The 20,000-nt window shown below is 42.6% G+C and overlaps 1 protein-coding gene across 3 annotated transcripts in view; it reads right to left on the bottom strand.

Moving 5' to 3' along the window:
* LOC143135853 (aldo-keto reductase family 1 member B1-like) overlaps positions 1–20,000 on the bottom strand; it is a 28,192-nt gene that overhangs the window by 1,071 nt on the left and 7,121 nt on the right. For 2 of the 3 annotated variants that reach the window (XM_076296166.1, XM_076296167.1), the window contains 4 exons: positions 17,049–17,171; positions 14,859–14,965; positions 14,462–14,543; positions 12,727–12,810 (listed from right to left, as the gene is read on the bottom strand). In XM_076296166.1, the coding sequence (XP_076152281.1) occupies positions 12,727–12,810; positions 14,462–14,543; positions 14,859–14,965; positions 17,049–17,171 (396 nt within the window). Of the gene's footprint in view, positions 1–10,141; positions 10,225–12,726; positions 12,811–14,461; positions 14,544–14,858; positions 14,966–17,048; positions 17,172–20,000 lie in introns of all 3 variants that reach the window. The other variant, XM_076296168.1, reaches the window with a different exon arrangement.

The raw sequence follows: 20,000 nt of genomic DNA, 5'->3' as shown, positions 1-20,000 counted from the left end.
CACACACACACACCTGTAAACCAGTATCCACACACTCTTTCTCACACACACCTGTAAACTATGCAGTTACATGTTCCACTTTTATGAGTGAGCAGCAGCACAATTTGAGCGCAGAAAAATATTTTGAGCGAGCACACAAATTATATTTTGAGGAAAAATGAAACTCGAGCACAAAAAAACTTGTAGTTGAGCAAACAGGAATCTATGTTGTGCTCCACAAATGTCTTTGCCTGTTTGCTAATATCAATATGTATGTGCAACATCAGCCCCTTTCATTCAGTTTCACTGTAGGTGCTCACATAAACTGTTCCTCCGCTAGCTCAGGAGATCTCTGTCACGCTCGCTCAACTTCGTCTGTGTGCTCCCTCAAAACTGTCGACAACGTTACGTTTGTTCCACAATTGTCAACCAATCAGAAAATTCAGGGGCTGAAGTCCAATTCTCATTGGCTGCTGAAGTCCACAACGCCTAGCGTCATTTACTAGTGTCAGTGGGAATCGGGAAAGGTTAATCATGTTGGTCTTAGTTTCAACGCATACAGTTAAGTAGACATTGTAACCGTGTTGTAAATCCAACAATACCCATATTTATGATAAATAGATGTATTTTCGTGTGGCGTGCTCCAATGTTCCTTCTTTCCCGATTCCCACTGACTGGTTGACAATTGTGGAACAAACGTAACGTTGTCGACAGTTTTGAGGGAGCACACAGACGAAGTTGAGCGAGCGTGACAGAGATCTCCTGAGCTAGCGGAGGAACAGTTTATGTGAGCACGTACAGTGAAACTGAACGAAAGGGGCTGATGTTGCACATACATATTGATATTAGCAAACAGGCAAAGACATTTGTGGAGCACAACATAGATTCCTGTTTGCTCAACTACAAGTTTTTTTGTGCTCGAGTTTCATTTTTCCTCAAAATATAATTTGTGTGCTCGCTCAAAATATTTTTCTGCACTCAAATTGTGCTGCTGCTCACTCATAAAAGTGGAACATGTAACTCCATAGTAAACCAGTAGCCACACACTCTTTCTCTCACACACACACACACACCTGTAAACCAGTAGCCTCTTTCTCACACACACTTCCACTCTCACTCTTTCACACACACTCTTTCACACACACACACACACACACACCTGTGGAGAAACAGCAGTATTCACACACACACTGTCCAGGGATGGGCAGTATTTCTAATACATGTATTTAAAATACCTATTTCAAATACAAAATACTATTTTGTAATTTATATTTTATTGAGATGATGAAAATGCCTTCGTATTTTGAATACTTCAGTGTTGTGTATTTTTGTATTTTCAAAATACTGTAAAATACTTTCTGTGAAACACTGTGATGACCTCTATCTAACTATCTATAAAGCACAAAATGGACTCACAGACTTTGCTGCGCGTTCTCGTGGAATTCGTAAGGGCTTAGGGCTGTCCCAATGTCGCATTCGTAAGGGCTTAGGGCTGTCCCAATGTCGTAAGGGCTTAGGGCTGTCCCAATGTCGCATTCGTAAGGGCTTAGGGCTGTCCCAATGTCGTAAGGTCTTAGGGCTGTCCCAATGTCATATTCGTAAGGGCTTAGGGCTGTCCCAATGTCATATTCGTAAGGGCTTAGGGCTGTCCCAATGTCATATTCGTAAGGGCTTATAGGGCTGTCCCAATGTCATATTCGTAAGGGCTTAGGGCTGTCCCAATGTCGCATTTCAAAGGGCGTGAGGGTTTGAGTACACACTTACCGAGCCCTGTCCTTGAGTCTGCATCAGTGCAGACTTCACCAAAAGGGAATTACCCACAGTTCAAAGTGCTGTGACGTCTACTGCAGAGACCATAGGGAAATCCGATCCGAAAACCAAATTACAAAGGTAAACAACAGCACGACACACAACCAGCTTGTAAAACAAGATTTTGAAAAAATGTGGAATCGGGCAGTTGTCTCATGTGCCTTGGCCATGTGAAAAGCACAACCTTAAAATGAAAATTCCCAAACCGGCAAGTATCAACAACGTCTTTGTTATGGAACATCGCCAAGGTACATGTGATCTGATGAAGTGCTGCCCCAAACCCACCGCCTATGTGGCCTCACACACACACACACACTCACTTAGCCCCTGAGATCAATTAAGTCTGTGAGTCTTTAGTCCTTACCTAGCGTGCATGGGCATCAGAAAAACCTTTTTCCCAGTGAAAACGTCATCATTCCGCATCATTCACGTCATGTGTGAGTCAGAGGTCAGAGTTGACCAGTTAGGGGCTCGTCATCACTTTTGTCGTCACGTTGTAGGTCGTTTGTAGTCCATTGTGGCCTTTCATATCCAACAGTTTTAAAGTGAACTTGGGAATTTGCCGTTTTTGTCACTTGAAAGCTGCATATCTGTCTTTCACAAGCGTCTTACACTATATGTTAAGCAAACACAGCTGTTTATGTAGGATTAGTGAGCGTATGTTTAAACCTTTGTTGTGGCATCCGTGCTTGTCACACATTCCGACGGCAAAGCACATGTGGGAAAAACAAAGTAGCCACGGGGGCGGTGCTTGTCATTCCCTTGTCAAGTCCTCAGGGTACACTTTGGGATTGGGCCAATCCAGGCGCGCGGGAACTTTTTTTGACCAGGGGTGCTGAATAACAAAAATAATGGATGTCTGACGATTTCTCCCCCCCTGGACATGTTTGGGATTTTCACTGCTAAATACGTCATTTTAGTGCGGTGTGCGGGTGATGGCGAGAAGTTTTAGAAAAGTCCTGGGCAGCCACAAATTCCAATGTTCCGCGACAGCACCTCGACTCCACTGCGCCCACCCTAACCCCACAGAAGAGCACTTTACATCATTAGCCTATTTCAGTATAGCTAAGGAAAATTACTTTTCTGATCGTCAAAACCACACCAGAGATGTTAGGCTTTAAATATAGGCTAATAATCAGGCTGCAATGATCTCGCAAATAATTCCTGAATAGCCTAAAGTGTGTCGTCTCCACAGCACGTATGTGTCCTAATAATTTCTATCTTAACGACTATGATAGTGAAATGATTTCACTAGCTAGATGTCATATGGCGAGATTATGGTCTATTTGATTTCATTTCATGTGTGTGTGTGGCACTGTTTTGCCTTTTTCTTAATTTGATTTGTTGTTGTTTTGTGATTTATTTTACTATGCATGCATTACTTTAGTGGTTGTTTGACCGTGATTTAGAATGTGGGGCAACGCCCCCGTTTTCTCTTAAGTGCCCGACCACAGGTGATTACGATATGAACAGCTGTTGGTAATTGCCACGCCAAATCACAGACTGTTTAAAAAAGCGAAGGAACTGGAACAGTGGAGATAGCCTGTGAACTCTGCCTGTTGCAGCCCTGTTCCCCACGTTTGTTGCTGGGTAGTCGCGAGTGTCTTAATTGGTTGCCACGATCGTATGGATTATTGTCTGTTTGTGTCGAAGCCTGAAGTTTGCTGATGTGCCAGTCCCGCTATCAATCCGTTGGCTGTGTGTCCTCCTCTTCTCCTCTGCTGCGCTAAGATTGCTGCCGTCCTCTGCTGCGCTGTCCGGAGCCTGCCTCGTCCGTCCTGAGCCTGTGGTTTTGTGGAGCGCTGTTCAACAGGACTGGGAGCCAGATTCGTCTGCTCCCAGTTTATTGGTGAGTGACGCCCTGTGTCAGGCTATGCTGTCTTCCCTCGTCTGAGGTTAAGATCCACGTCTCACTAAATCGGAGTGCTCCAGTCCTCTACTCATATCCCCATATATATAGCCTATGCATATTCACGAATTGCAGTGATTTAATTTGGTATTGCACGATCGTTGCTCTTCTAGTGTGGTGCTGTGCTTATGCTGTGTTTGTTATCTATGGAGATACTGGTGGCCTTCTCTTTGTTTGTGTAAGTGTTGTGCCGGTGCGTGCGAGTGATTGACAGGTGGCCTGCTGTGTAGACGTCACTGCCTGGTGTGCAGTGTTGGGAGTAATGCGTTACAAAAGTAATGTAATTACTGTAATATATTGCTGTTTGCGGTAACGCGGTAATGTAAGGCATTACAAAAAAAAAATCGGGTAATATTTACTCGGTACAAACTTTAGTAACGCGCGTTACAATGCAGTTTAACCCAAAATTAAGCGCTTGTTTTGTTTTGATACATATTCGCAAACACCACGCGAGAACAACAGAGGAGAAAAAATCCACGCAAAATAGTAGAATGTATCTCCTGATGGTTGAATATGACTGTGGCTGCAGCAGACTCGCAGGCGGACTCATATTTGCGGGATGGACATAATCCTACGCTCATTATTTTCAGCTTGTCAGAGACAAGGCTATGAAGAACATAATAGTTAGTGCACTTTGTGTGCGAAACCGAAAGATCTCTCAGCTCGCGAAATAGCACAAGTAAATTAATGAAACATCTAAAGTAGTGTCACGCTAATCTTTTTGATTCTTGATAAAACACAAACTATGCTGTTGTGCATGTCAGCTTTGTGCTGTAAACTTAAATTGAAGAGAATAAAGGGATAGAAATGCAGAAAAAGATTGTGTAGCCTGGCAGTGCCACCGCTCCCACCACGCGCATCACACACTTTGCGTTGGGCACCAAAGGACAGAGGGGGCACCCAAATGCAAACTGCGTTTCACTCCATCAATAACGTTTACAATGTCAAAATGCACTAACACGATGTTACATGCAAGTTTGATACCTTTTGGGTTCTCTCAATCACCACGTAGTACTAGAATTGTTGGGTCTTCAATCATTCGTTTTCCAAGCATTTAGGCTACATGAAGCACATGATATGCTGAGTCGACTGAAACGCATTCCATTCAGATAGCTAGGTGGATACCAGGTTCATAATTCACTTGTATTCGCAAAACGAAATGTGAAGCAACATGTCATTGCATACTTCCATTTCCAAAGCAATGAAGGTTGCTTAAAACAACTTAACATTGTGCATATTATTGTTAATATTGTGCTATCAATGTAACTCAAACAAATAAGGCTTGTAAACAAGAGCTAGCAAAAGGGCATTATGACAACGTAAAGATCAATTCTCTTAAAGTGACAGTGCACCATTTATAAGTAAAACAGCATTTCTCAGCAAAATAATGTTTAAAAATACACAGTAATGGTCTGTAAATAATAGGCCTTTTATTTTACTTTAGGTGTTTGAGTTATCATTTAAATGTCACTCACTCAAAGCCACTCACTTAGGGCACCGAAATGGCCAGCAGGCCACCATCTTGACATGTCTTTATTAAAGGAACCGTATGTAAAAATTGTATTTCAATTAATCATAAAATTGCTCTGATATGTCACTAGACATTAAGAAATCATGTTCATTTCAAATACTTATATCACTGACAACAGTAGTCTGGCCAGGATATTGTCATTTAAAAAGTGAAGTTGCAGCCCTCAACTGATGTTGATGTTGTCATGTTGTGTTTTGGCCTGATGCGCCACCCTCCACCTATCTACTAATCACAAAGTCAGTAGTGTTTCGTCATCCGGTTGCCAACTCTGCCTGTCAGAGGGGAGGGGAAGGGGATACACCGCTCTACAGTAATTTGAAAGTGATTGTAGTACCTTGAATTTTCCCTGGGGATCAATAAAGTGTCTGTCTGTCTGTCTGTCTGGGCCACAATCTTACATATGGTTCCTTTAAGCTTTGATTTACAATATAGTAGGCTCTCTATTGATTTTAATGAGTAGGCCTAGGCCTTAAAGTTACAGTATTTCTATCACAATTTACCAGACTTTGACCTTTTGTCGGTTTTTAACATTCTGACTATGATTGTTCCTTGTATTGCATTATGAGCACTGCGCCTATTGCATTCTACTGTTGCTTTAAGCCTAGCTCAGTCATTATGCTATACCACATCTCCCTCCATTGGAAGAGCAAGCTGCATTGAGCGTAATAAACTGCATTTAGAATGGCAAATCCATATTTCTAGATATTTTGGTGAAAGTAACTTAAAAGTAATGCAATAGTAGTGTAATGCCTTACAATTCAGAGACAGTAATATTATAATGTAACAAATTACTTTGAAATGACAGTAATAAGTAATGCATAGTACATTACGATTTTGAAGTAACTTGCCCAACACTGCTGGTGTGAGACGGACTTGTGTTAGAGGAACCTCTTATGGACTGTGGATTCCTAGCTACGAACTTCAAGTGGACTTTTGAATCTGTTGTCTGATGTCTAGCTTTTAAGCTTGAGTGCGTGCGTGTGCTTGGTGTACACCTTTTTATTATTGTAATCAGAGATTGTAATAAATATATTTTTATACAATAATTGTTGTCTGGGTAAATCTGTTGTGTTGCTCCCACCAAACTAAACAAATTTGTGAGTAAAGTATAAGGTTATTTTATTTAATAGAGTCCCAGCTCTCCAATTGGGTGGCGTAGTCGAGCTACATTGCTTGTATCACATATACATTTATTAATTTTGCAAAACTGTAAAACACAATTAAAGTTTCTTTCAGCTTATCCATGCTTTTTTGAATGTGTAAATCGCATAGAATATGTAGGCCTATACCGTAGGCCTACACACTTGATCGCTATCACATAGATGAAACCACGCTAAGGTTCTTACAGTAACTGACTCACGTTCACGTTGATCTCTATAACTGTTCATTTTTAGTAGCCTATATTCGAACCTATCCATAACCTTTTTTGCTATTTGACTCATCATTTCACATACAAAAATATAAATAATGTCAGACAGCGAATTAGTAATTATTTACAAATATATATAATAATTTTAAAAAATCTATCTCCTGCCAGCAGGGGGTGCCCTTGGGCCAATCTCTGTCTGTCTGTCTGTGGCATAGAGGGTGACAATTTTTCGGGACTCCCGCGGGTCACGGTATTCCCGCGGGTTTCCCGCAGTACGGGAGTAAATTTCACTGTTGGTAACGTGATTGGGACGGGACAGGAAATAATAAACGGGAGCTGGCGGGAAGCCAGAGATTATTAACTTAAAAAATGACGCTGCAATGCAGTGAGTGCGCCCAAAGACGTGAGGCATTTCGTTTTAGAAAAGAGAACCAATTACAACCCACAATACGTTTGTTGTTGATTGGTAGCCTATCAGAGCAAGACAAGCAGCTGCCCTGTTCACAATCAATCAGCTTCAGCGATAGGCCCTAAGGCAAAATGGATGCAAAGAAACAGTTACAGGCGAAAGTATCAGCAAAGGACAACTCTATTCAATTGCACGAGCTGTCCGGGAAAGCGATTCTCGTTGAGTTTAATGTGTCATGCAATGTTGGGGCATGACACCTTGACGATCGCATTCCTCAATATATTTATCGCATAACCCTGGCGGAACACAAAAAATTGTTTTGTTTACTCATAGCAACGTTGCTATGCTTCGCTGGTTTAACGTGATGAGAACGGTGCAAACTTAACTGATGGGATGAGATCTAACTATGAAATGATTTAAGCATAGCCTACAGCAAAGTACTGTAAAATATGTAATTTTAATATAGCCCAAAATGATCGGCTATTAAAGAAAAGTTAGACAAGGCTTTCTGCCCTACCAAAATGTATGGTCACCGCACGCTACTGTAGCCTAACAGTCGGATAACTTTAGACATCAACATAGGGAGCGGGACGGGATTCGGGAGTCTTTCTCTCGGGATTTTGCGGGACAGAATTTTTTTGGGGGGGCTGTCACGTGATCGGGATATGACGGGAGTATTTGTGCGGGCTCGGGATGGGACGGGAGTGAAAATTGCTTCCCGTGTCACCCTCTACTGTGGCACCCTCGCATGGTCAAACCCCTGTGATACCGCTCTTGGCCATGTTGGCGCTGTTTCACACTTGCTATTGGCATGCACATTGCACTAGTCATCACAACACAAAATGCGCGGTGCTGCAGATTGGATTGACTCTATTTTTTATTTTTACTTTTTTTTGTATTTACATTGATAGAGGTTGTGCACACACCAGTTTCAGGTCTATACAAAAATATTCAACTGTGATGAAACTCACCATAAGTGTGGTAGTGATTGTGTTAAATAACTTAAAAGGCTAAAATGCTACCTAGTTGAAATTTCTAAATAAATCATCCATTTGGATTGTTTGAGTTATTGTCACTGATTCATAGTGGGCAATTTATTACACCAATAGAGTAAATAAGTATATTTAAGGAAGGGTTCCTTGAGTTATAGAACATTTCTCAGGGCAAAGGTTTATATTGGGATGTCTAACATGAGGGGTCAGCATATCTAATCTGTTGACTGATTATGGAAGGAGTCTCTTGCTTTCAGATGTTTTTCCAGGTAGTGTACAAGTGAAGGGCTTTTAGAAAGAAGTATTTTGTAGTATTTTGAAAATACAAAAATACAGTTTTATTTTGATACATTTTTGGCTGCTGTATTTTGTAGCTTATTTTGATACTTTTTAAGGTGGGTATTTGGTATTTTATTTGGAAACATTTTGATGTATTTGTGCCCGTCTCTGTCACACACACACACATGCACACACCTGTTTAGAGATAGTATCCACCCTCTCTCACACACAAACACACACACACACTAGTGCTGCCACGATTAGTCGACGTAATCGACCATGAAAATTAGTCGACGGCAATTTTTTTACATTTATTTAATTGTTTCCCGTCTCAAACGACTCACTGTAATGTTATTAACTCATTGAATGCCAAGCTGTTTTCGGAAGCTTTGTCCTAGAGTGCCAGCAATCTAGACCATTGTTGATGATTTTTGTACAGCCACAGCATATTCTGTGTTATAGCTATGAACACATACAATGGCTCGTTTGAAAGGTGAGACTAAGCTCTCAGTGGGTGCAAACCGTGTATTTCTACACGCCTCTGTTCCTGAGAAATCCCAAGCTAAACAGTGGCTAGTTTTCATCAATTCATCAATAGTTCATCAATAGTTTTCAGCAAGAGATATAACGTCTTTCCTGTGTTGCCTGTAAAGTTTCCGGGAAGTGACCTGGCGAGACTGCCACCTAGTGATAGACCCACGAAAATGGCCTAGTTTTGAGCTGACGTGCATGCGTCACTGATTCGACCCAAAGCGGCAACCGAGTTATGATAAAATGTCCATGTGCGTTTCATAAGTTTTCGATCGTCATATATTTCATTTCCATTCATCACAGAGTTCCCAAAATCACATATAAGGTGTGTTAGAGTGTCTAGTTTCGTAATTTAAAAAGAAAGCTAAAAACGTAATATTACGTTTTTGGCACTCAACGCATGGCACTCAATGAGTTAACTCTTGAGAAGTACAATGACCGTCTTTGGATGTTAAACAGGCCACCTAGACTTTGGCAGTAATGTTTTAAAACCCGCCATGCATGCAAGTGTAAACTTGAGCTGCATACAGCTGCGTGCCTGCCTGCTTTCAGAGCGATTCATTATAACAGAGCTAATCGGGGGAGCTAAGCGTAGTAGGCTAGTCAGGATTCATTATTAGCAGAGCTAATCGGGGGAGCTAAGCGTAGTAGGCTAGTCCAGATTCATTATTAGCAGAGCTAATCGGGGGAGCTAAGTGTAGTAGGCTAGTCCAGATTCATTATTAGCAGAGCTAATCGGGGAAGCTAAGTGTAGTAGGCTAGTCCAGATTCATTATTAGCAGAGCTAATCGGGGGAGCTAAGCTAAGCATAGTAGGTTACACTAGCCCAGACTCTGACTAATATGGTATGGTGGAAATTGAGATAAATGAAGTATAGAGAGTGTCTCACGTTGGCAACGAAACGGTGTGTCGTTTATTCATTCATACAAAAAACTGTTAAAACGAGCATGACGCCGCCCGTGATATCAACAATCAAGGTGTTCGTCATTACAGAGACAGAGCGCCGCTGTAGCAAGCAGCTCACTGCGTCGGGATTAGTGTGTGCTTCACCTCACTGCATCGGGATTAGTGTGTGCTTCACCTCACTGCGTCGGGATTAGTGTGTGCTTCACCTCACTGCGTCGGGATTAGTGTGTGCTTCACCTCACTGCATCGGGATTAGTGTGTGCTTCACCTCACTGTGTGTTCACTGTGTGCTGAGTGTGTTTCACTAATTCACAAATTGGGATAAATTCAGAGACCAAATTTCCCTCACGGGAGTATATATACTTATACATGCACACACTTTCACACATAGTCTCTCTCACACACAGACACACACACACACACTCACCACTCCATTTTGAAGCCCCTGAAGTTCCTGTTGAAGCTCAGGATGGTTTTCATGTCCTCTGCACTGAGCTCAAAGTCAAACACCTGCAGACACACCAGCAGACCATCAGCAACTACACTACCCACAACCACCCTGAACCACTACACTACCCACAACCCCACTGAACCACTACACTACCCACAACCACCCTGAACCACTACACTACCCACAACCACCCTGAACCACTACACTACCCACAACCACCCTGCAGACACACCATCAGCAACTACACTACCCACAACCACCCTGAACCACTACAGTACCCACAACCATCCTGAACCACTACAATACCCACAACCATCCTGAACCACTACAATACCCACAATCAGACTAAACAACTAATGGTGTGATCCATTTGTCCATCATACTCGTCTTACAAGTAGTAACTTGTCAGAAAGACCGGAAGTTACGAAAAATTACACGATACGCCTATTTCAAGTCGTCTGATGAGAAGCTATCTCATTCAAACCAGAGGACCCCCAAGATCGGCAGAGAGTGCGTAAGACTTGCAAATAAAGATGGCTGCCGCTGCCGCCCTGTGCTTGTGCTGCTTTACTCTTCTTCTTACTGCTTAGCAAATGTGAATTACTCGCACAATTACTCGCACAATTACTCGCACACATTCCAACCAATTACTCGCACACATTCCAACCAATTACTCGTACACAGTGTTGGGAGTAACGGCGTTTAAGTATAACGGCGTTACTAACGGCGTTAATTTGTCAATAACGGAGTAATCTAATTAATTACTTTTTACAATGTTACAACGCCGTTAACGTTACTGGAAGTTAAATGCGGTGCGTTACTTACTTTGCATTGATTGAATAAACTGTGTAATCCGAACGCACCCCTGGCTCACAGCTAGTGAGGAGGTGGGTTAATAACGACGTAAGCGATTAGGATTGGCTAAGGCAGAGTCATGTTTCATGATAGCCAATCAGAGCCAGTGTTTTTACACACTTGCCAGCACACGTGCCACACACACGCAACAGCTAAAGTAGAGATTCGATGAAACAGCAGAGGTCAGGAGCAATCCGATGAAAAGTTGGCATTTTCAAGGTGGAGATATAAGCACTACTTCAAATTCATTGTGGTCAAAGGCAAGAACGTGCATGTAATGTGTACATTATGTCCAGGAGCGAAGACTTTGTCGACATCCGTTGTAAGCAACTCTAATTTAATGAGGCATCTCACACACGCTAGTGGCCAAAAACATCGATAGCCCCCCTCCACCAGAGATGATGGCTCGCCATCCACTAGCAAAGAAGGACTCGGAGCAATGTCCTCCAAGCAGCAAAAGCTAGATCTTTCTGCCTCACAACAAAAACCTATGACACAGGCTGAAGTCAACCGTAGGTCTGTACAATTTCCCCTTGGGGATCAATAAAGTATCTATCTATCTATCTATCTATCTATCTATCTATCTAATAAATATCGAAAGTTATGTAGCCTACAAACACCTGTCTGTTCTACTAATTTCAACTGGCTTTTCAAAACTGCTCAAAAAATCCAAATTCTTTGACATATAGCAACTTTTTTTTTAACAGTAACGCAAATAGTTACTTTCCCTGGTAACGAGTTCAGTTACTAACTCAGTTACTTTTTGGAACAAGTAGTGAGTAACTATAACTAATTACTTTTTTAAAGTAACGTTCCCAACACTGCTCGTACACACTCCAATGCCTCAAGGGTATGTGCTATGTTGTCTTGTTGTTCGTGGTATATCTTGGAATGTGTTGGTAAAAGTGGCTTGCAATGTTGCTGTGTTGCTAAAAACAAATGCTAGACAACACTACGCTACTCGAGGTTACACTCAAAACTGTGTAAACTCAACCGGAGCACATATAGCTCTGTCTTAGAGAAAGTGACAGCTGATAGGTTGTCACAAGCTATCACCACAAACAAATGGATCACAGTCTATAGACCTCTGAAGTTCGCCTACAAAAAAGCAGCCATCTTTGACATCCGGTATCTGGCGATTTTTCCTATGGGAAAATAACATGGGGATTTTGAATTATCGCACCTGTTAAACTCTCGCGATGAAAAAGTCTGAAATGCAGACGTTTTCCTGAACACACTTTTGTCCTCTGCCTTCGAGTGGATACTGTGATCTCCGGTACGTGAAGGCGGCACACTTAGATTTTTGCTACTCCAGAGCTAACTTTCAATGCAACTTGCCATAGGTAGTTAGTAGTTAACCAGACTAAACAACTACATTACCCACAACCACCCTGAATAACTACAGTACCCACAACCACCCTGAACAACTACAGTACCCACAACCACCCTGAACCACTAGACTACTTACAACCACCTTAAACAACTACATTACCCACAACCACCCTGTGTCTTTTAGAGTTCCGCAAGCTGGCACCATCTCATGTCATGTGGAGACAATTTAAATCATCAACAAGAACTTGAATCTGAATGTAATATCGGATTAATCTGATTAACATCTAATATCTAATAAAGAGGCTGAGCTGAGCTGATATCTGATCAATAACAGTTGAGCTGATATCTGATCAATAAGCGAAAAGAAAAAATACCTGGAAGTTCTCTTTGATCCGCTGTGGGTTGGAGGACTTTGGAATGACAGCCACATTCCTCTGGATGTGGAACCGGATTAGAACCTGCAGAGAAGGGAAACCCAGATTAGAACCAGATTAGAACCTGCAGAGAAGGGAAACCCAGATTAGAACCAGATTAGAACCTGCAGAGAAGGGAAACCCAGATTAGAACCAGATTAGAACCCGCAGAGAAGGATTCTGTTGAGTTCACACACACACACACACGCACACTCACACACACACACACACACATGGTACCCCTCATGTGATGTCAGCGTGGAAATGCTTTCTATGCTCCAACATCTCAAACACACACACACACACACAGAAACACAAACACACTGTTCATTCACCACATCTCTCTCTCTCTCTCACACACAACACACCAACACCCCTGACCTGAGCTGCAGTCTTGCTGGCGATGGTTTTAGTCACAAACACACACACACCGCTGACCTGAGCTGCAGTCTTGCGGTGCTTACTGGCGATGGCTTTAATCACACACACATGCCCCCCCCCCCCCCCACACACACACACACACACACACACACACACACCACTAACCTGAGCTGCAGTCTTGCGGTGCTTGCTGGCGATGGTTTTAATTAGAGATGCACCGATATGGAATTTTAGGGCCGATAACGATAACCGATATTTATTGGTTTGTTGTGGCCGATACCGATACGATAACCGATAATATTACTCTTGAAAGCATTTAATAAGCATAATTTTATTGCAGTAATTTTACCTACCACCAAATGATAGACAGAACTCCTAATAGTCCTCAATAGTACGGCAGTCAACAACATAACAGTGGCCTAGCCCTACAGTATGTGTGGCTCCTTTAAGTGAACCTGATGTCAGTGAATTGCGAGTGAGTGGCTAGAGAGTTTGAATCATTTTCATTTAGGACTATACGCTCATAAACGGCTCAGCTTGGAATAAGCTACAGTATAGCGACCAAATCAGAGTTTGTGAGGGAAACTTAGGTTTAGTTTCAACTGCGGGTAACTGAATAAAGCTGCAACTCCTCAGACTGTATCTTATGTCCGTCTACTCTGTTGCGCACAACCTGCTGCAGCAGAAATGAAAGGAGTTAGTCCCGAAGGTTTTAATAACTTATTATGATGACCTGTCTGGAACTGAAGCACGAATGGTTAGCATATTTCTAGGTAATAATACAAAACCCAAGCTAAAGTAATGCAAATATAATACTAAAACACAACTTAGAACTAGGCCTACTTATGTACTCGTCCCACTAACGAGTTTGTTTATTTGTTTCCCCGACCAGCGCGGTAAAGTGCAAACACACCAGCACAAGACGACTCTAGATAGGGCTGAGCTCCGCTCTGGTAAGGTTAAATGGCGGATCATTCACGAGAGGATTTTGAGATGCACAGATTCCCAAATGAACGCATATCCACAGATTTTGTTAGAGTGGTGAAATACATTCACACCGCTGACATTATATTGAGGAAAAAGTATAGCCAACCAAGCTCAAGTAGCTCAGTGTAGCCAGACGGACCTTACGTAGGCCTAAATTAGGATTTTAAAAAATATCGGCGCAAATTATCGGCCAGAATTCTGTTATCGGACCGATAATAATATTTTAATTTTTTCACTTATCGGCTAATAATATATCGGCCGCCGATATATCGTGCATCCCTAGTTTTAATCACACACACACGCACCCACACACACACACACCACTAACCTGAGCTGCAGTCTTGCGGTGCTTGCTGGCGATGGCTTTAATCTTTGGGTCTTCTAGCAGTGATGGCTCATCTGGTTTTGCCCTGAATCACATTTCATGATTTAGCTCATTTATTTGTGTGTGTGTGTGTGTGTGTGTGTGTGTGTGTGTGTGTGTGTGTGTGTGTGTGTGTGTGTGTGTGTGTGTGTGTGTGTGTGTGTGTGTGTGTGTGTGTGTCACCATGGTCTGTCTGGTGTGTGTGTGTGTGTGTCACCATGGTCTGTCTGGTGTGTGTGTGTGTGTGTCTCACCATGGTCTGTCTGGTGTGTGTGTGTGTGTGTCTCACCATGGTCTGTCTGGTGTGTGTGTGTGTGTGTCTCACCATGGTCTGTCTGGTGTGTGTGTGTGTGTGTCTCACCATGGTCTGTCTGGTGAGCCCAGAGGACTGTAGGCCGTCACACTGATGCCTTTTGAGTGGCAGTAGCTGATCAGCTTCTCCTGGGTCAGGTACGGATGGCACTCAATCTGGGAAGTGGACAGAGGAAGACAGGTGTGTGTGTGAGGGGGTGTGTGTGTGAGGGGGTGTGTGTGTGTGGGTGTGTGTGGGGGTGTGTGTGTGTGGGTGTGGGTGTGGGGGTGTGTGGGGGGTGGGGTGTGGGGTGGGGGGGGGTGTGTGTGTGTGGGGGTGTGTGTGTGTGTGGGGGGGGGGGGGTGTGTGGGGGGTGTGGGTGTGTGTGGGGGTGTGTGTGCATGTAGGTGTGTGTGTGTGGGTGGTTGGTTCGTACGTACGTGTGTGTGTGTGTGTGAGTGGTTGGTTCATACGTGTGTGTGTTAGGGGTGGGCGATATGGACAAAAAATAATATTTAGATTTTTTTTGGTGATTTTGATGATAACGATAATTAGTCGATATCCTTTAAAACATTTTTGTAAAAGTCTGAGTTACTTTACAGCTCATTATTTATGAATAGCATCAATACAATAATAACCAATAACCTAACCTGTGACTTTTTAACCAAATCAACCAATGCATTGTCACTCTGACACATTCCAATTCTGCCCCCACTTGTGTGTGTGGCAATGACATGAGAAAGTCTGAAACTGAAGTTCCTTTCAAAAACCTTTACTTAGTATTCACTGTAAAACTAAGCAGACCAACAGAGTGCATCTCAGTTATTTCCTTCAATGTTTTGTTTAAGAGAAATCATGTAGGCTAGCATTCTAAGTTACAGAATAGAAACTAATGTGTTAGCTTATGGCTAATGTATATGAGAAATCCCATAGAGATGCTAACGGTTAGCATAATCGATACACGTAGATATTTAGAGCGAACTTCAGTCCATTTACAAAAGGGTTACATGAGAATAGTTATTTGTTTACAACTGACTATTAAAATACTCAAAGGCAAATGTTTTCTCTCCATATAATACCGTGTAGAAAAAAAACTGACTGTCTCATCAATGCTACTTGAACAGAAGTAGCCGCATAAAATCGCAAGTAGGCTACTTTAGCTGCACAAAATAAACATTAGGCTGCGTGGACCCACTAGCGATCATGTGACACATTGCTCTGCTACAGCCAGGGGCTTCTCTCGCATACACCTCCTGGATTTAGTGAATGTATGGGGTTTCAATGCCTGATTTCGGGTGTTATTTCCCCATAAGTAATTTAAATACTCGATAATGTAAATTTGCACATCGTTAAAACAACAATCATGATATTATCGCAGACGATATATATCGCCCACCCCTAGTGTGTGTGTGTGTGTGTGTGTGTGTGGGTGGTTGGTTCGTACGTGTGTGTGTATGTGTGTGTGGGCGGTTGGTTCGTGTGTGTGTGTGTGTGTGTGTGTGTGTGTGTGTGTGTGTGTGTGTGTGTGTGTGTGTGTGTGTGTGTGTGTGTGTGTGTGTGTGTGGTTCGTATGTGTGTGGGCGGTTGGTTCGTATGTGCGTGTGTGTGGGCGGTTGGTTCGTATGTGCGTGTGTGTGGGCGGTTGGTTCGTATGTGCGTGTGTGTGGGCGGTTGGTTCATACGTGTGTGTGTGTGTGGGTGGTTGGTTGGTTTGTACGTGTGTGTGTGTGTGTGTGTGGGTGTGTGTGGGTGGGTGGGTGGTTGGTTTGTACGTGTGTGTGTGTGTGTGTGGTTCGTACGTGTGTGTGTATGTGTGTGTGGGCGGTTGGTTCGTATGTGCGTGTGTGTGGGCGGTTGGTTCATACGTGCGTGTGTGTGGGTGGTTGGTTTGTACATGTGTGTGTGTGTGTGTGGGTGGTTGGTTTGTACATGTGTGTGTGTGTGTGTGGGTGGTTGGTTCGTACGTGTGTGTGTGTGTGGGTGGTTGGTTTGTATGTGTGTGTGCGTGTGTGTGTGTGGGTGGGTGGTTGGTTTGTACGTGTGTGTGTGTGTGTGTGTGTGGGTGTGTGTGGGTGGGTGGGTGGTTGGTTTGTAAGTGTGGGTGTGTGTGGGTGGGTGGGTGGTTGGTTGGTTTGTATGTGTGTGTGGGTGGGTGTGTGTATGGGTGGTTGGTTTGTATGTGTGTGTGTGTATTTGAGTGAGTAAGTGTGTGTGTGTGTGTGTGTGTGTGTGTGTGTACGGGGAAGGGGGGGGGGCTACCTGGTTGTTGGCAGGCTTGTACTTGAGTCCGGGCTTGTTCAAGATGGCCTCAATCTGCTGCTGGTTGAAGTTGGAGACGCCAATGGCTTTGACCAGTCCACAGTCCACTAGCTCCTCCATAGCCTACACACACACATAAACAACACCAGATTTACATCAAAGTGTGTGTGTGTGTGTGTGTGTGTATGTGTGCGTGTGGTATTTGATGGCTTTAACCAAAGCATCACAAACATTGAACATTGTCTATGTCCATGGCAACGACTGTCATACAAATAAAGTAAAGGTTTGACATTAGATCTGAGTTTTTTTTTTTTAATAGGCCTACATAATGTTTTTGAACAGTTTACTTAATGAGCTTCTAACAAAAGTGATAAATATTTTATGTTTTGTTTCAGTTGAGTTCAAAATGAAATGGACACAACAAAATAACAAACACTTGATTTTTAAAAAATTTACGTATTTTCCGGACTATAAGTCGCTCCTGAGTATAAGTCAGGAAATTAGTCAGGATATTAGTCAAAAAATGCGTCATGAACAGGAAAAAAACATATATAAGTCGCACCGGACTATAAATCGCATTTATTTAGAAATGTATTTCACAAAATCCAAAACCAAAAACAGAGACTATGTAACTGGATTATTGAGGCCAAAAGATTAATGTTAATGAAGACGAAGCAGTGAAGGCAGCCAAGAGGAGGGCAGGAAGGTCATTGCAAAAAGATTCACTGAAAGAAAATACCATGTGGTACACCAAAATGTATCTAAAATGTGGAGAATACAATGCAATCAAGCATTTTGGGCGATGTGGAGTGGAGTCACAGGCTGGCAGCAGATTAAATGCTCACAAGAGAGAAAAAGATGCAGTTTTAGACGTGACTGAAGCAAGCCAGGCAATAGGCCCGATGGTAATTGTAAAGCAATTTACAAAAGATTCACTGAACAAAAATGCTGATATGATACATGAACATTTTCCTAAAAAAATGTGGAGAATACAATGCAATCAAGCATTTTGGGCGATGTGGAGTCACAAGCTGGCAGCAGATTAAATGCTCACGATAGAGAAAAAGACGGTTTTAAAAGGACGTGACCGAAGCTGAGGCAAGCCAGGCAATAGGCATATAGGCCCGACGGTAATTGTAAAGCAATTTACAAAAGATTTACTGAACAAAAATGCTTATATGGTACATGAAAATTTAGCTAAAAATGTGGAGAATGCAATGCAATCAAGCATTTTGGACGATGTGGAGAGACAAGCCGGCAGCAGATTAAATGCTCGAGAGAGAAAAATATGCGGTTTTAAAAGGACGTGCAGACCGAAGCTGCAGCAAGCAGGTGATATTTAGAAATTTATTTCACAAAATCCAAGACTAAGAACAGACAGACTATGTAACTGAACAAATTGAGGCCAAAAATATTGAGAATTCTACAGGGAATCTTGAAGACGAAGGAGTGAATAGAACAAATGCTCGCCGAGAGAGCGAGAGAAAAAAAGATGCGCATTTAAAACCAGGGCCTAAATTTCAGCGCGGGATTGCGCATAAATTATTAGCCTACTAAGTATTGAGCATACTAATAAAAGTCCCGCAACGCTAGCCATCATAATGCGAGAAATTCCCTCACATTTTACAGCGCTGTCTGACGTTAATCTAATAATGGAGCGGCCTGAAAGCGGACCAACTCTGACTTCAATTGAACCCCATGCAGAGACACACACATTGTCCTCGGAGCAACTTGGGGTTAAGTGCCTTGCTCAAGGGCACAACGGTGGAAGCCGGGAATTGAACCGACAACTTTCAGGCTATTGCACGCTAGCCCAGCTCATTATCCACTACACTACCACCGCCCCCCTCCATCCTTTCGTTATTTTCAAAAAACGTTTTATATCCATGATGGCCTTAAAGTCTTGAGTTAGTAAATTAGCTTAAATCAGCTTTTATGTGCTGTTAACCAGCAAATAGTACAAGAAAGCAGCAAGTATGGCTACAATTTCTGTAGTTGCTGCATCCATTCATTGATATTCTCTCTCCTGCTCAAACGAATGTTGTGCGTGCATTAAGTTGATGATAAAGTGTTTACAAACTCTACTTAACATAAAATATTGTAAATAGCCTACTGCCATGCAGTTAATGGGATATACTGTGCAGAGTTGAAAGTTAGGTCAACTTGGAAACTGTTTCTCACAGGCCGCCTGTGCTGCGCAACGCATGCTTTGCTCCACTCATCTACAACGTAGTTCCCATTTCGGTAAACCTACATAATTTCAAAGAAAAATATTACCACTCGAGGGAAATCAGTCCATTAGGATGTGAAAAAATAGGCATAAATCTAGCGTACACATTTTCACGAATCACGGATGTGTTGATGACATAAATTAGGAAATATTAGATGACTTAAGGAGACGTGATGTTGAATTGCATGCCAATGCCATTTAACCCAAATGCCCCAGCGGCAGCACGGGAGAGAAGAGATTATCTGACAGAGGATATGCATTGTCTATAGAGAGGTAATGTTAGATTACATTGTACATTGAAAAAATATCACCATGCATTCATAACCTCGTGATTCAGCGAGAGTGATCCCAAAACATCGGAAAGTATGTCTTTGTGACAATTCTGTATTACATTTTGTCAAGAGGAAAAATCAATAGCTGACCTAACTGAACAGTAAAATTATAGCGCTGTGAACCGTTCCTGGCTGCGCCTGGCAAATCCGCCACCATAATAGCAATCAGCTATGGAACAAGCGTGCCTGTAGTTAAAGGGAATGCGAGATGACGCCCTGATTGGTTTATTGCACGTTACGCCCAAACCACACCCATGATTAATGTAGCTACTTCAGACCACCCCATTTTAGATTTGCGTCGGGCGCAACAGTCAAATATCCCGCCGGTGAAATAGCATCAGCGCCCAAGATCCGCCCACAAAGTGACTTGCGTTTTGCACAGACACATCC

Source organism: Alosa pseudoharengus, unplaced genomic scaffold (assembly GCF_046254945.1).
Source record: "Alosa pseudoharengus isolate Yale_2024_CS ecotype anadromous, Long Island Sound unplaced genomic scaffold, YU_APseudo_1.1 YU_APseudo_1.1_scf_20, whole genome shotgun sequence".
In the NCBI taxonomy this organism is placed as follows: Eukaryota; Metazoa; Chordata; class Actinopteri; order Clupeiformes; family Clupeidae; genus Alosa; species Alosa pseudoharengus.
The sequence above is the reverse complement of the archived record's forward strand: the minus strand, read 5'-3'. Positions and strand labels throughout refer to the sequence as shown.